This window comes from Zootoca vivipara, chromosome Z2, assembly GCF_965207765.1.
Source record: "Zootoca vivipara chromosome Z2, rZooViv2.hap1.1, whole genome shotgun sequence".
In the NCBI taxonomy this organism is placed as follows: Eukaryota; Metazoa; Chordata; class Lepidosauria; order Squamata; family Lacertidae; genus Zootoca; species Zootoca vivipara.
This window is the reverse complement of record NC_142585.1, coordinates 46,594,298-46,609,279: the sequence shown is the minus strand read 5'-3', so window position 1 is coordinate 46,609,279 and position 14,982 is coordinate 46,594,298. Positions and strand designations below refer to the sequence as shown.

At 43.5% G+C, this 14,982-nt stretch overlaps 1 protein-coding gene across 2 annotated transcripts in view; it reads right to left on the bottom strand.

The window, feature by feature from the left end:
* Nucleotides 1–14,982, bottom strand: part of DENND1A (DENN domain containing 1A) — a 265,432-nt gene that overhangs the window by 178,638 nt on the left and 71,812 nt on the right. For both annotated transcript variants that reach the window (XM_088665085.1, XM_088665086.1), the window contains exons 4-5: nt 6,499–6,548; nt 1,472–1,591 (exon numbers count right to left, since the gene is read on the bottom strand). In XM_088665085.1, the coding sequence (XP_088521211.1) occupies nt 1,472–1,591; nt 6,499–6,548 (170 nt within the window). The remainder of the gene's footprint in view (nt 1–1,471; nt 1,592–6,498; nt 6,549–14,982) is intronic.

Below are 14,982 nucleotides of genomic sequence, written 5' to 3'. Positions count from 1 at the left end.
AGACTCTGCTTAAAGACCTCCAAAAAAGGAGACTCCACCACACTCCTTGGCAGAAAATTCCACTGCCGAACAGCTCTTACTGTCAGGAAGTTCTTCCTAATGTTGAGGTGGAATCTTCTTTCTTGTAGTTTAAATCCATCGCTCCGTGTCCACTTCTCTGGAGCAGCAGAAAACAACCTTTCTCCCTCCTCTATATGACATCCTTTGATATATTTGAACATGGCTATCATATCACCCCTTAACCTTCTCTTCTCCAGGCTAAACATACCCAGCTCCGTAAGCCGTTCCTCATAAGGCATCATTTCCAGGCCTTTGACCATTTTGGTTGCCCTCCTCTGGACACATTCCAGCTTCTCAGTATCCTTCTTGAACTGTGATGCCCAGAACTGGACCCAGTACTCCAGGTGAGGTCTGACCAGAGCAGAATACAGTGGTACTATTACTTCCCTTGATCTAGACGCTATACTCCTATTGATGCAGCCCAGAATTGCATTGGCTTTTTGAGCTGCTGCATCACACTGTTGACTCATGTCAAGCTGGTGGTCTACGAAGACTCCTAGATCCTTTTCACATGTACTGCTCTCAAACCATGTGACTAGTGATTTAAAGAAAATCAGGTATGGGGGAAAAAACATGGTTATGCCTATACTAAGCCAGCAGGATATGAAAATAGGAGAAAAAATTTAAGGCAAAATTATTGTATTTGAAGGAAAAATGACAATTATGGCCCTTGTGGTCTCTTCCAACTCTATGATTCTATGATTCTACTAGCTGACCCGGCCACGCGTTGCTGTCAGCCATATGTCCAGAATGCTTTGATGGTGTTTCCTGCTTGTCAGGGGGTTGGACTGGATGGCCCTGGGCGTCTCTTCCAACTCTAGGATTCTATGATTCTAATTTATTATCAGAGGACAGACACAATGCTTCTGTGTAGAAGGTGGTGGAAGCATATAAAGAATATTTTATTGTTGTTGTTTTGTTTCTTCGTTTTGGTATAGCTATGCGGTAACATTTATACTTTCGATCTTCTTTTTTCCTTTTCCTTTTCCCCCCCCCCCCCGTATTGATTATTCTTAAATCAATTTATTGTATTTTAATGTGTGAAATAATGTTTTATTCTGCGATATTAAAATAAAATAAAGATTTTTAAAAATAAAAAATCGTGATTTAAATCAGTTGGATTGAAATCAAATCCACCCTGGTTTGTGCGTGACCTTTTTAAAGATTTCAATGGAATAGATTTCATTTGAGTCATTCGTAGGTAAAAGCTCATCCATTTGTGCTACAGGAAATAATTTTGGAGGGGGGAAAACGAAAAAGTCATCACCCTAGCGCGAGAAGTGCAATGGCTTCCCGAGCAACAGATAGGAAAGTGATTCTCTGAACAGCTGGAAACTGTCAATTAAAAGCGACCGAAGCAGGATGTCAACATTGCTTCCCAGAGCAGAAGAAGGGCCGCATTCTGACTTACCTTAAGATACAGAAGCAAGTCTTGGCCCCCGAAGATAAGCGGCAGAAGCCAAACCTCTGCTTGCTGTCAATGTCGGTGAGCACAAAAGTGAAGTTCTGGCCAACTTGGCCGATTGTGAGGCTGGAAACGGGGAGAAGAAATGAATTTATTAATGGACTGTTCGTTGGAAGGACGTTGCCAAGTATCTAAACAGACTTTAAGTCATTGAACCAGCAGCGCTTCCTCTCTCTGTGCCGCTTCTGAGAGGAGGAAGGCAGGATGAGGTCCGGTTCAGCTGGACCCACCATAGGAAGTACAGTATGACCTAAAACCACAACTGCACCAGCCACAAACCTTTAAATTTAAGGATCCCTTCAATTTATGATACGGTGTACCGTATTTTTCGCTCCATAGGACACACCTAGTTTTTAGAGGAGGGGGAAGAATCGGTGAAAGAAGATTGGAAGAAATTGAAAGTTTATTTAGAGAAGAATTGTAAGATTAGCAGTGTTTCCTGCTTGGCAGGGGGTTGGACTGGATGGCCCTTGTGGTCTCTTCCAACTCTAGGATTCTATGATTCTCGACATCCGAACGGAAACTGCAGCGGTTTTAGATAGGGAATTGTCGACTTACGAATTTTTAGATGGGGTTGCTCCGACATACGGATTTTTCCGTTTCCAACGCATTCCTATGGGAAATCGCGTTTCCGACTTACTCGTTTTTTGACCTACGAAGGTGCCTCCGGAACGGATTGAATTCGTAAGTCGAGGCACCACTGTATTTTAACTGGAAACGTTGGCGGTCGTCTTATATGCCGGAATTACAGGTCGTGTATTCGAGCGACAAGAGGGGGGAGGATTGAATGGGAGCGCAGAATATGCCGTAACAAAAAGGTGCAGCGTTTCCTTTGAATTGTGCCTCAATGCCAATCTCTCCGGGGTCCTCCTCTAAGAGGAGCTGTAGCTGCAAGACGCTTGCCCTCTCGGCACAATTGCTCCAAAGCCCGTCCCCCACGCCAACGAGCAATCTTGATAACACGGTTCATACCTGGGCCTTTTCTGAAAGTTATGATCAACTTCCACTCGGCGCTAAGGGGCTCATTTGCCTTGCCTACATGAGCGCAAACAATGCGGCAATATTGTTTGACGAGGCTGGGCCCCATCCCGCTCCCCTCTATAGGAGCAACTCCTCAAATACTGTTAAAAGAATACATCGCTGGCGAAAAACCGAAACCGAGCGGGCGGAAGAACTGCACGAGAAGCTAAAATCAAGGGCACAAAGCCTCATTTCCTAACACTATAATTAGTAAAGGATATTATTGGTAACAGCGGGATACCTCTCTCATAAATAACAGCTTGCTTTATAGCATGTGCGAAACCTATTACTTAAAGCATGGCGTTCCAGAATGGGCTGCAAGAGGGGAAAACGTATAGAAGAGGCAGTCTAATTTCTTGATGCTTTGCCAGGTTTTTGTGAATGCCACATCACACATGGGGAAATTGTAGGCTTGTGATCCTCAGCTCGCTCCTACAGAACAATCAGGTATGGCTCAAAAGACAAAGCAGAGGACTGGATTATTGGAATCATAGAATGATAAAGTTGGAAGAGACCACAAGGGCCATCCAGTCCAACCCCCTGCCAAGCAGGAAACACCATCAACGCATTCCTGACATATGGCTGACAGCAACGCGTGGCCGGGTCAGCTAGTAGAATCATAGAGTTGGAAGAGACCACAAGTACCATCCAGTCCAACCCCCTGCCAAGCAGGAAACACCATCAAAGCATTCCTGACAGATGGCTGTCAAGCCTCCGCTTAAATACCACCAAAGAAGGAGACTCCACCACACTCCTTGGCAGCAAATTCCACTGTCAAACAGCTCTTACTGTCAGGAAGTTCTTCCTAATGTTGAGGTGGAATCTTCTTTCTTGTAGTTTGAATCTGCTTCTCTGGAGCAGCAGAAATCAACCTTTCTCCCACCTCTATATGACATCCTTTGATACATTTGAACATGGCTATCATATCTACCCTTAACCTTCTCTTCTCCAGGCTAAACATACCCAGCTCCCTAAGCCGTTATTCATAAGGCATCGTTTCCAGGCCTTTGACCATTTTGGTTGCCCTCCTCTGGACCCGTTCCAGCTTGTCAGTATCCTTCGTGAACTGTGGTGCCCAGAACTGGACACAGTACTCCAGGTGAGGTCTGACCAGAGCAGAATACAGTGGTACTATTACTTCCCTTGATCTAGATGCTATACTCCTATACATTTCTCCCCATTAAAATTCATCTTGTTTGCTTTGACCCAGTTGACTAATCTGTTACGGTCATTTGGAAGTGTGATCCTGTCCTCTGGGGTATTATCCACCCCTCCCAATTTGGTGTAGTCTGCAATCTTGCTTTGGATGCCCTCAAGCCCATCATCCGAGTCATTGATAAAGATGTTGAAGAAGACTGGGCCCAAGACAGAACCCTGTGGCACCCCACTAGTCACTTCTCTCCAAGATGAAGAGGAGCCATTGATGAGCACCCTGTGGGTTCGGTCAGCCAGCCAGTTCCAAATCCACTGAATGGTAGCATTGTCTAGCCTGCATTTTAACAGCTTCTTTACAAGAATATCATGCGGCACCTTGTCAAAGCCCTTGCTGAAATCAATATAGGCTACATCCACATGTTGACTCATGTCAAGTTTGTGGTCTACCAAGACTCCTAGATCCTTTTCACATGTCCTGCTCTCAAGCCAGGTCTCACCCATCCTTTCTTTGTTTCTTTTTTGCCCAACATTTCTCCCTGTTCAAATTCATCTTGCTTGCTTTGGCCCAGTTGTCTAATCTGTTAAGGTCATTTTGAAGTGTGATCCTGTCCTCTGGGGTACTAGCCACCCCTCCCAATTTGGTGTCATCTGAACAATGAAGGTAAAAGGTAAATGGACCCCTGACCATTAGGTCCAGTCATGACCGACTCTGGGGTTGTGGCGTTCATCTCGCGTTATTGGGCGAGGGAGCCGGCGTACAGCTTCCAGGTCATGTGGCCAGCATGACAAAGCCGCTTCTGGCGAACCAGAGCAGCACAGGAAATGCTGTTTACCTTCCCGCCGGAGCGGTCCCTATTTATCTACTTGCACTGTGACGTGCTTTCAAACTGCTAGGTTGGCAGGAGCAGGGACCGAGCAACGGGAGCTCACCCCGTCACGGGGATTCGAACCGCCAACCTTCTGATCGGCAAGCCCTAGGCTCTGGGGTTTAACCCACAGCTCCACCTCCGTCCCTCTGAACAATGAAACTGAGGGCTAAAACCACCAGATGTGGAGGGCACTAAGTAGCTCTGGCTCAGCCCAGTTCAAAATCCACATACCGTACATTCTGGTGTGTAAGACGACTGGGAGTATAAGACGACCCCCAACTTTTCCAGTTAAAATATAGAGTTTGGGATATACTCGCCGTATAAGAAATATGACCCGCCGTGTAAGATGACCCCCAACTTTTCCAGTTAAAATACAGAGTTTGGTATATACTCACCGTATAAGAAAAACGACCCAGCGTATAAGACAACCCCCAACTTTTCCAGTTAAAATATAGAGTTTGGGATATACTCGCCGTATAAGAAATATGACCCGGCGTATAAGACAACCCCCAACTTTTCCAGTTAAAATATAGAGTTTGGGATATACTCGCCATATAAGGACTTTTGAGAATATTTTCCTGGGTTAAAAAGTAGTCTTATACACAGAAATATACAGTATTTAGCTCCAGATATTGAGAGTGCATGGGCGGGTGGTAGCGCACATATTTTGACTACTCCCATCAAAACTTTTGAAACTCTAGAAAGGGACGTTCTCAAATTAAATAATCGCAGCAACTCACACTTGCAGACTACCTATAACAATGGTTGTAAAAGCAGCAAGTTGTCAAACGCGGGAGTTTTAACTATTAAATCAGCAGATGTTTTCAACTTGGCATTAAAAGCTTCATTAGTAGCAAGAAGAAAACGGATTTGACTGCTGGTGGAAGCATGGTAAAATGTAAACTTTTTTGATGGTGCCTATAAAACCCTTCGGAAAAAAGGAGGTTGCCGCTGTAATTTACACTTGGGTGTTTTAAATCAGGTTCAGGTAGAAAAAGCATGAAGGACGGTGTCGTTTTTATTCTCGGCAACTGTTTGATTGACAGAGTGATCTAAGTACAGTACGGAGATGTCGAAAATGGACCTACTGATTTATGATGTACTCATGATATGATTTCATTGTTAATTATAATGTTTTAAGACTTGCCGTCATTTTTGCCCAAAACTGGAAAGGAACCCTTATACCAACAAAAGGAGAATGGATCAATAAATTATGGGAATACCTGGAACTGGCGAAACTCACAGATATAATACGACAAAAGCCAAAAGACAGGATGAAAAAACAATTGGAATGCTTAAACGATTATTGAAAGAAAACGGACAAGGGGATTAAAAGTTTAGAATAACCTTGTAAGGATGTGAAATCTAAAAATATTATGATCGAGAGATAGGTTTCAATGTTTGAATTATATTATAATACTAATTGACAGGAAGACAAAGATTGAATGTGAACTACTGTGCCGAATGCGGTGGAAGCATTATGTTATGATATGAATTCTTTTGTATTGACCTTATTTTAGTTTTATTTGAATGTTTCCTTTTTTATTCCTCTTCTTTTTTATTTTATTTTCTTCTTTATTTTCTTTCTTCTTCTTTTTTCTGTTTTGTATTCTGATTTTTGATTTTCTATAGCTAAGGAATGGAATATGTAAAGAGGGTAAGGAATGTATTTGGACTCTTTCGAAGAAACTTTGGATTGTTTTAATGAATATTGAAATTAATTAATTTGAAAGGGGGAAAAAAGACTTACGGTAATTTTAATGTTTATTTCCCCTTGGTTTTATTGTTTCATCTTTTTGTCAACCGCTTTGACATTGTTTTTAAACACAAGCATCATATAAATTTCATGAAATAAATAAAATGGTGGTGGTATAGTTCCTAGTTTTTCTTGTTTTTCCCCTCTTGTAAAGAACAGAAAGTGAACCCTACCTGTCCACATAGAAGGGGAAGCAGAACTTGGCCAGAGTCTGTAGAATTTCCTGCGGAGAGAAAGGGAGAGAGAGAGAAAGAGAGATAATTTATACATCTAATGGGACCAAACAATCAAACATTTACCACAGAATACAAAAGTATAAGTTACCCTTAAGAAACAAGAGACAGACGAAGAGAAATGTGCTTTATCAGTTACAGGTGAAACTCGGAATATGAGACTATCGTCGAAAAGTGCCTTGATTTCAGAAAGGCAACTTATTATTTTTCCTCTTCCTTTTAATTTTGACAAATTCTTTCTTTTGGAAATTCTACAGAAATCAAACAATTACAGGTGAAATTCAGAAAATTAGAATATAGTTGAAAAGTGCCTTGATTTCAGAAAGACAACTTATCATTTTTCCTTTTAATTTTGACAAATTCTTTCTTTTGGAAATTCCACAGGAATCAAACAATTACAGGTGAAATTTAGAAAATTAGAATATCATCGAAAAGTGCCTTGATTTCAGAAAGGCAACTTATCATTTTTCCTTTTAATTTTGACAAATTCTTTATTTTGGAAATTCCACAGGAATCAAACAATTACAGGTGAAATTTAGAAAATTAGAACATCGTCGAAAAGTGCCTTGATTACAGAAAGGCAACTTATCATTTTTCCTTTTCCTTTTAATTTTGACAAATGCTTTCTTTTGGAAATTACACAGGAATCAAACAATTACAGGTGAAAATTAGAATATCATCGAAAAGTCCATTGATTTTAGAAAGGCAACATCATTTTTCCTTTTAATTTTGATGCAGCCCAGAATCATAGCTGCCAAGTTATCCCTTTTTTACAGGGATTTTCCCTTATGCTGAATAGGCTTCCTCGCGAGAAAAGTGAAAACTTGGCAGCTATGCCCAGTATTGCATTGGCTTTTTGAGCTGCTGCATCACACTGTTGACTCATGTCAACAGTGTATTCACATGATGATTGTAAATTAATTATTATTGTAAATTAATTAATTATTGTAATTATTGTAAATACTTACAATTACAATTAAAGGCTGGACATATCTTGCTTTGTATGCCATCCATCTATCTCATATATTGGTTTCACCTTTTAAGTTGCGTTACTGAAAGAGGCACTTTTCGACGATGTTCTAATTTTCTGAGTTTCACCTGTATAAACTGTGAAGACCATCTCTTTGACCAAGTGCCAAGAGGTCGTTTCACCTTTATCTCCAGCCTGCCCTCACACATCTAAAGGAAATAGTTTCCGAGTCAAATGATGCAGGCTTAAACTCCAGTCCTGCTAATGTTTCCATTTAATCTTGCTCCCTTATTGGCCAAAACCAACTTTGTACCCTCCCCCAAGGCTTTATCCTATAGCTATTTAAATGAGGTTGCACTTGTAGATTCCCAATTTTAAAATTGAATTTTAACGTTGTATTTTAATGTGTATTTGAGACAGGCGTGCCTGGCGTGCTATGGTCCATGGGGTCACGAAGAGTCGGACACGACTAAACGACTAAACAACAACATTTAATTTGCATTTTAATTGAATTGTGTTTTTTTTATATGCTTGCCTTGATATTCTTGCTGTTAGCCGCCCTAAGCCCGGTCTTGACTGGGAAGGGCGGGGTATAAATAAAATTATTATTATTATTGATCATAGAATCATAGAGTTGGAAGAGACCACAAGGGCCATCCAGTCCAAACCCCTGCCAAGCAGGAAACACCATCAAAGCATTCTTGACATATGCCTGTCAAGCCTCTGATTATTACTATCTCTTAAAAACCACCATGCTGCCTGTGACCCCCCACACACACATTGTGGCGAGAGGGACAGTGCGCCCAGGATAGCTCCAGAGAGCCTTTGCAGGTTTTATTTTGCGCTACATTATCACATTACGCCTGCTTCTTGGGAGAAAAGCAATGGCAAGCCTAGACAGCATCTTCAAAAGCAGAGACATTGCCTTGCCGACAAAGGTCTGTTTAGTTCAGTGATGGCGAACCTATGACACACGTGTCAGACGTGACACACAGAGCCCTCACTGCTGGCATGCGCCCCATTGGCCCATTCATGCTGTTGTTTCCCCCCCATTTGTTCTCCCGCTCCTCCTCACGCTACAGCTTATCTCCGCTGTTAAAACCCAGATCCTTTTGTTGTTGTTGTTGTTGCTGGTAGCCAGAGATTGGTTTTTAAACCCTTTTTGTGCTGTTTTTTCCTGGAGCTTTGGCAGACGATGATGGGGTGTAACAGCATTCATTTTTTAACCCGTTCTATGCTGGTTTTTTGGGCGCTTTGGCAGACTATGTCGGTGCTGCGTGTTAGTTATAGCGAAGGTATTATTCGTCATTTATTTCAGTTCTCTTCCCCCCCCCAAAAAAGCACAGTAGCTTTGGGGCAATCCCCCCAAAAAGCAAAGCAACTTTTGCACACACACCCCAAAACTCCAAAACTTTGGTCAGCAGCTCCCCCCAAAAAGCTCAACAACTCTGGGCACTTTGTGATAAATAAGGGGTTTGGGGTTTGGTTAGGTTAAATAGTTAGTTTTTGGTTTATTAAATACATGTATATATTACAATCATACATTTTTGTTATTTAAACTACAAATATCGCGAAATTGTGGTTTTTTTCTCGAAGTGACACACCACCCGAGTTATGCTCGGTTTTTTGGCGAATTTTTACACACCAAGCTCAAAAGGTTGCCCATCACTGGTCTAGTTCAAGCTATGGTTTTCCCAGTAGTGGTGTATGGAAGTGAGAGCTGGACCATCAAGAAGGCTGATCGCCGAAGAATGGATGCTTTTGAATTATGGTGCTGGAGGAGACTCTTGAGAGTCCCATGGACTGCAAGAAGATCCAACCTCTCCATTCTGAAGGAAATCAGCCCTCAGGTCTCACTGGAAGCACAGATCCTGAAGCTGAGGCTCCAAGACTTTGGCCACCTCATGAGAAGAGAAGACTCTCTGGAAAAGACCCTGATGTTGGGAAAGATGGAGGGCACAAGGAGAAGGGGACGACAGAGGATGAGATGGTTGGACAGTGTTCTCGAAACTACGAACATGAGTTTGACCAAACTGCGGGAGGCAGTGGAAGACAGGAGTGCCTGGCATGCTCTGGTCCAGGGAGTCATGAAGAGTCGGACTTGTGGTCTCTTCCAACTCTATTATTCTATGATTCTACTAGCTTACCCGGCCACGAGTTGCTGTCAGCCATATGTCAAGAATGCTTTAATGGTGTTTCCTGCGTGGCAGGGGGTTGGACTGGATGGCCCTTGTGGTCTCTTCCAACTTGATAATTCTATGACAGGACATTTTGAGCCCTCTCAAAAGGACAGCTCTTTGATGGTTGAGGCAGTTTCCGGCTCCCTCCCACACCTTCCTCAGTGCCACCTTCCGCCCCGCCCCCCGGCTTAGGTTGTTCATTTGTTTTCCTCTCCACCACCCAAAAAACAGGAGAGGAGTATAGCATCTAGATCAAGGGAAGTAATAGTACCTCACCTGGTCAGACTAGGATACGAGCGAGGACTGTGACAGGAGAGGAATTGCTGCCAGGGCAAAAGGCTGTCTTGGCTACATGGTTTTCGCTGGTGTCTATCATTCTGTGATTCTACTAGCTGACCCGGCCACGCATTCCTGTCAGCCATATGTCAGGAATGCTTTGGTGGTGTTTCCTGCTTCCTGTTGGACTGGATGGCCCTTGTGGTCTCTTCCAACTCTATGGTTCTATTATTATTATTATTATTATTATTATTATTATTATTATTATTATCATCTGAAGGCAGCCCTGCAGAAACCCAGCCAGATGGGCGGGGTATAAATAATAAATAATAATAATAATAATTAGTATTAGTATTAGTATTACAAACCACCATGCTGCCTGTGAGCCGCCCTGCAGTGTGGCGAGAGGGACAGTGTGCCTAGCATAGCTCCGGAGAGCCTTTGCGGGTTTTATTTTGCGCTCGGTTTGTTTTCCCACTGCCAGCAGCCCTTGTTCCTAGGATACAAGCGAGAACTGTGCCAGGAGAGGAATTGCTGCCAGGGCAAAAGGCTGTCTTGGCTGCCTGGTTTTCGCTGGTTTCCATATGCTCGGGTCGGAGTGTCTCCCCAGAGGCAAGTTAAAGCACATTGGCTCAGCCACCTCCGTCCCCTCGGAGGGCTCCTCCTGCCTGCCCATGTGTGAATCTTGATTAATTTTTCATTTTTAACGAAGTTTGATCATGTTTATTATCTCACATGATTGACTACCCGGCACTCCTCCCATGTAATTGATAAAGAACATTTCTCTTCATCTGTCTTTTGTTCCTTCAGGGCAAAGTCACAGGTGAAACTCGGGAAATTAAGAGTATCGTCAGAAAGTGCCTTTATTTTAGTAACGCAACTTAAAAGGTGAACCCAATCGATGAGATAGATGCGTGACACGCGAAGCAAGATATGTCAAGCCTCAATTTGTTGCAATTGTCATTCTTTCCCGTTAGGCGCCTGAATTATAAATGGAATGTCATTAATGATGAGCCACAGCAACGCATGGCAGGGCCAGCTAGTGTGATTAATGAAATGTAATAGCGATGTTCAGTTTTGTATTATTGTAACTATTTCATATTACATGAAATGTAATAGCGATGTTTAGTTTTGTATGATTGTAACAACTTGTTTTATTGCTGTGGAATTTCCAAAAGAAAGCATTTGTCAAATTTAAAAGGAAAAAAATCATATTTCTTATACGACGAGTATATCCCAAACTCTATACAGTGGTACCTCGGTTTAAGTACATAATTGGTTCCAGAAGTCTGTACTTAACCTGAAGCGTACTTAACCTGAAGCAAACTTTCCCCTTGAAAGTAATGGAAAGTGGATTAATCCGTTCCTGGCAGTCCACGGACTAATTAAACTGAAGTGTACTTAACCTGAAAAGAGCTTTCCCATTGAAAGTAATGGAAAGTGGATTAATCCGTTCCAGACGGGTCTGCGGAGTACTTAAATTGAAGCGTACTTAATCCGAAGTATGAGTGTAATTGGTTCTGGAAGTCTGTTCATAAACTGAAGCGTTCATACACTGAAGCGAACTTTCCCATTGAAAGTAATGGAAAGTGGATTAATCCGTTCCAGAGGGGTCCGCGGAGTACTTAAACTGAGGCGTACTTAACCTGAAGCGAACTTTCCCACGGAAAGTAATGGAAAGTGGATTAATCTGTTCCAAATGGGTCCGCGGAGTACTTAACCTGAAGCGTACTTAACCTGAAGCAAACTTTCCCATTGAAAGTAATGGAAAGTGGATTAATCCGTTCCAGACGGGCCCGCAGAGTACTTAAACTGAAAGTACTCAAACCGAAGTGTACTTAAACCGAGGTAGGACTGTATTTTAACTGGGAAAGTTGGGGGTCGCCTTATACGTCCAGTTGTCATGTTCGCCAGAATATACGGTATTGACATATTCAAGAATGAAGAATAAGTCATGTAGTTTTTGATGATTTTTTAAGTGGAACTACATTAAACAAACACTTGGTAAAATTAACGACCCATTTGCAAAACGGAGCACTTCCTAGGCCCGTAATAATAAATTATCTGTGCTACCAGAAGTGAGGTTTCGTGCTTCATTTATTTTTAAAACCACTTCCATCAAATAAACCGCATCCATCGAATCACCCATTCAATGGAGCAGAAAATATATTGACTCTCCTGGCAAGAACATGCTCCTCCTACAGAATTCAATTGAGCATGCCGAATTCCCTCATATGCTTTCAAGCTCAATTGCTCAACACTATATCACCTACAGGTAAAACTCGGAAAACTGAGCCGGCCACGCGTTGCTGTCAGCCTTCTGTCTTTTGATTTTGACAAATGCTTTCTTTTGGAAATTCCACAGTTATCAAACAAACACAGTGGTGCCTCTCAAGGCGAATTTAATTTGTTCCGCGAGTCGATTCGTTTTGCAAAAAATTCGTCTTGTGAATCGGGCTTTCCCCTAGGAATGCATCGGAATTTCTTTCTCTGCCCACAGGAACACATTAATTAAATTTCAACGCATTCCTATGGGAAACCACGATTCGCAAGACGATTTTTTTGCAAAACAAATCCGTCTCAGATCGCAAGACGCATTCGCCTCAGATCGCAAGACACATTAGTCTTGCGAAAAATTCATCTTGCAGGGCATTCATCTTACGAAGTACCACTGTTGTTACAATAATACAGGTGAAACTCAGAAAATTAGAATATCGTCGAAAAGTGCATTGACTGACAAGCTGGAACGTGTCCAGACATCGCTGGTGTCTATGATTCTGTGATTCTACTAGCTGACCCGGCCACGCGTTGCTGTCAGCCATATGTCAAGAGTGCTTTGGTGGTGTTTCCTGCTTGACAGGGGGTTGGACTGGATGGCCCTTGTGGTCTCTTCCAACTCTAGGATTCTATGATTTAATTTTATTTTTCTGTTGGAAGCCACCCAGAGTGGCTGGGGAAACCCAGCCAGATCGGCGGGGTATAACTAATAAATTATTATTATTATTATTATTATTATTATTATTATTATTATTACTTGTGAGAGAGAGGAGCGGAGAGTTGGGGGAGGGGAGAGAAAACAAAGACACATTCACAAAGCCCAGGAACCAAGACAGAGGGAGGACGCAGCTGAAAAGATGCAAATCACATCGGTAGCTGCTGCTCAGGCTCCCCAGGGCAGTGTGTGCCTGCTTCCTGGATCAATCTCCAAGTTTGTATTCCCACCAATCTTTTTGTATGCAGTTTGATTTTTCACATTTTAATGAGCATTAAAGGAGGACGAGAGGGAATCCATATCAGCCCGCCACTGCAGTTAAAGCGCAGGGCATGAACCGCGTCCCTCGGGGGTTTCCAAGGAAGTGCCTATCCGCTGGCTCTAGGACATTGGCCACCTGGCTCCGACAAGCCCCCCCCCCATTCTTTTCATAATCAAAATACTGCTGACATTATAAACCCCACAAGGGATCTTTAAAATCCCTCTTCATCATCGATCCAGCAAAATGTGGAACTTCTTGGCGACGGCACAGCACTCACTTGATTTGGTTTGGTTTCAACCCCCAAAGTTTTCGAAATAAATGAGCCACGAGGGCAGCAAGGCCTGACCCTTGGGGTAAAGTAGCCAAGGGAGAAGAAGGCAGTGTTGGGGAGATACTGCGCCACTCTGGCCACCAAGAAACAACTCATCACTTACTCGCTTTTACAGCCCAAGGAATTTGAGGCAGGAATTTGCTGCTATTGTGGTTGTTTTTATAAGAATAACTAGCTGGCCCGGCCACGCGTTGCTGTGGGTTATTTATGTGATTTCCCCTACCCTATGCCAATCCATGACGTATCCCTGTGATTCTCCCACTCCTCCCCTCACCCCCGGCTTATCCCTGTGATTCCCTCTCATCCCTGTGAATCCCCCAACTCTGTCCTGATCCATGACCTATTATGCCCTCTCTCCCCCCACCCCAGCTTATCCCTGTGATTCCCCCTCATCCCTGTGAATCCCCAACTCTGTCCTGATCCATGACCTATTATGCCCCCTCTCCCCCCTACCCCTAGCTTATCCCTGTGATTTCCCCCCTCTCCTGTGATATCCCCTCTCCCCCTCTCCCTAACCCCCCACTTACCCCTGTGATTCCCCCCTCATCCCTGTGAATCCCCCAACTCTGTCCTGATCCATGACCTATTATGCCCCCTCTCCCCCACCCCAGCTTATCCCTGTGATTTCCCCCCCTCCTCCCCCTAACCCCCCCACTCACCCATGATTTCCTCCCTCTCCTCCCCCTAACCCCCCACTTACACCTGTGATTTTCCCATCCCTGTGAATCCCCCAACTCTGTCCTGATCCATGACCTATTATGCCCCCTCTCCCCCCACCCCGATTTATCCCTGTGATTTCCCCCCTCTCCTCCCCCTAGCCCCCACTTACCCCTGTGATTCCCCCCTCATCCCTGTGAATCCCCAACTCTGTCCTGATCCATGACCTATTATGCCCCTTCTTCCCCCCACCCCCGGCTTATCCCTGTGATTTCCCCCCTCTCCGCCTCCTAACCCCCCACTCACCCCTGAGATTTCCCTCTCCTCCGTTCAACCCCCCCCCCGGGTTATCCCTGTGACCCGTTACTTTTGCACACAATCATTCCCCCAATGTGTGCGTTCTGTAAAATTTTGCCCTGCCTAGAATGGGAGGAAAAACTGGTGGAATTCATGAACCTGGCCAAAATGATGGCAGCAATTAGGAATATCCCGAAGGAGAATTGTAAGTAATGAGCCGACTAACTACGTTGCTGGGATCTTGATTGTACAGGTGAAAGTCGGAAAATTAGAATTTCGTCAAAAAGTGCATTTCATAGAATCATAGAGTTGGAAGAGACCACAAGGGCCATCCAGTCCAACCCCCTGTCAAGCAGGAAACACCATCATTTCAGTAATGCAACTTTTTGTTTTTGTTTTTTTTCTTGGGAGGGATGGCTAATACCCCAGAGGACAGGATCACACTTCAAAATGACCTTA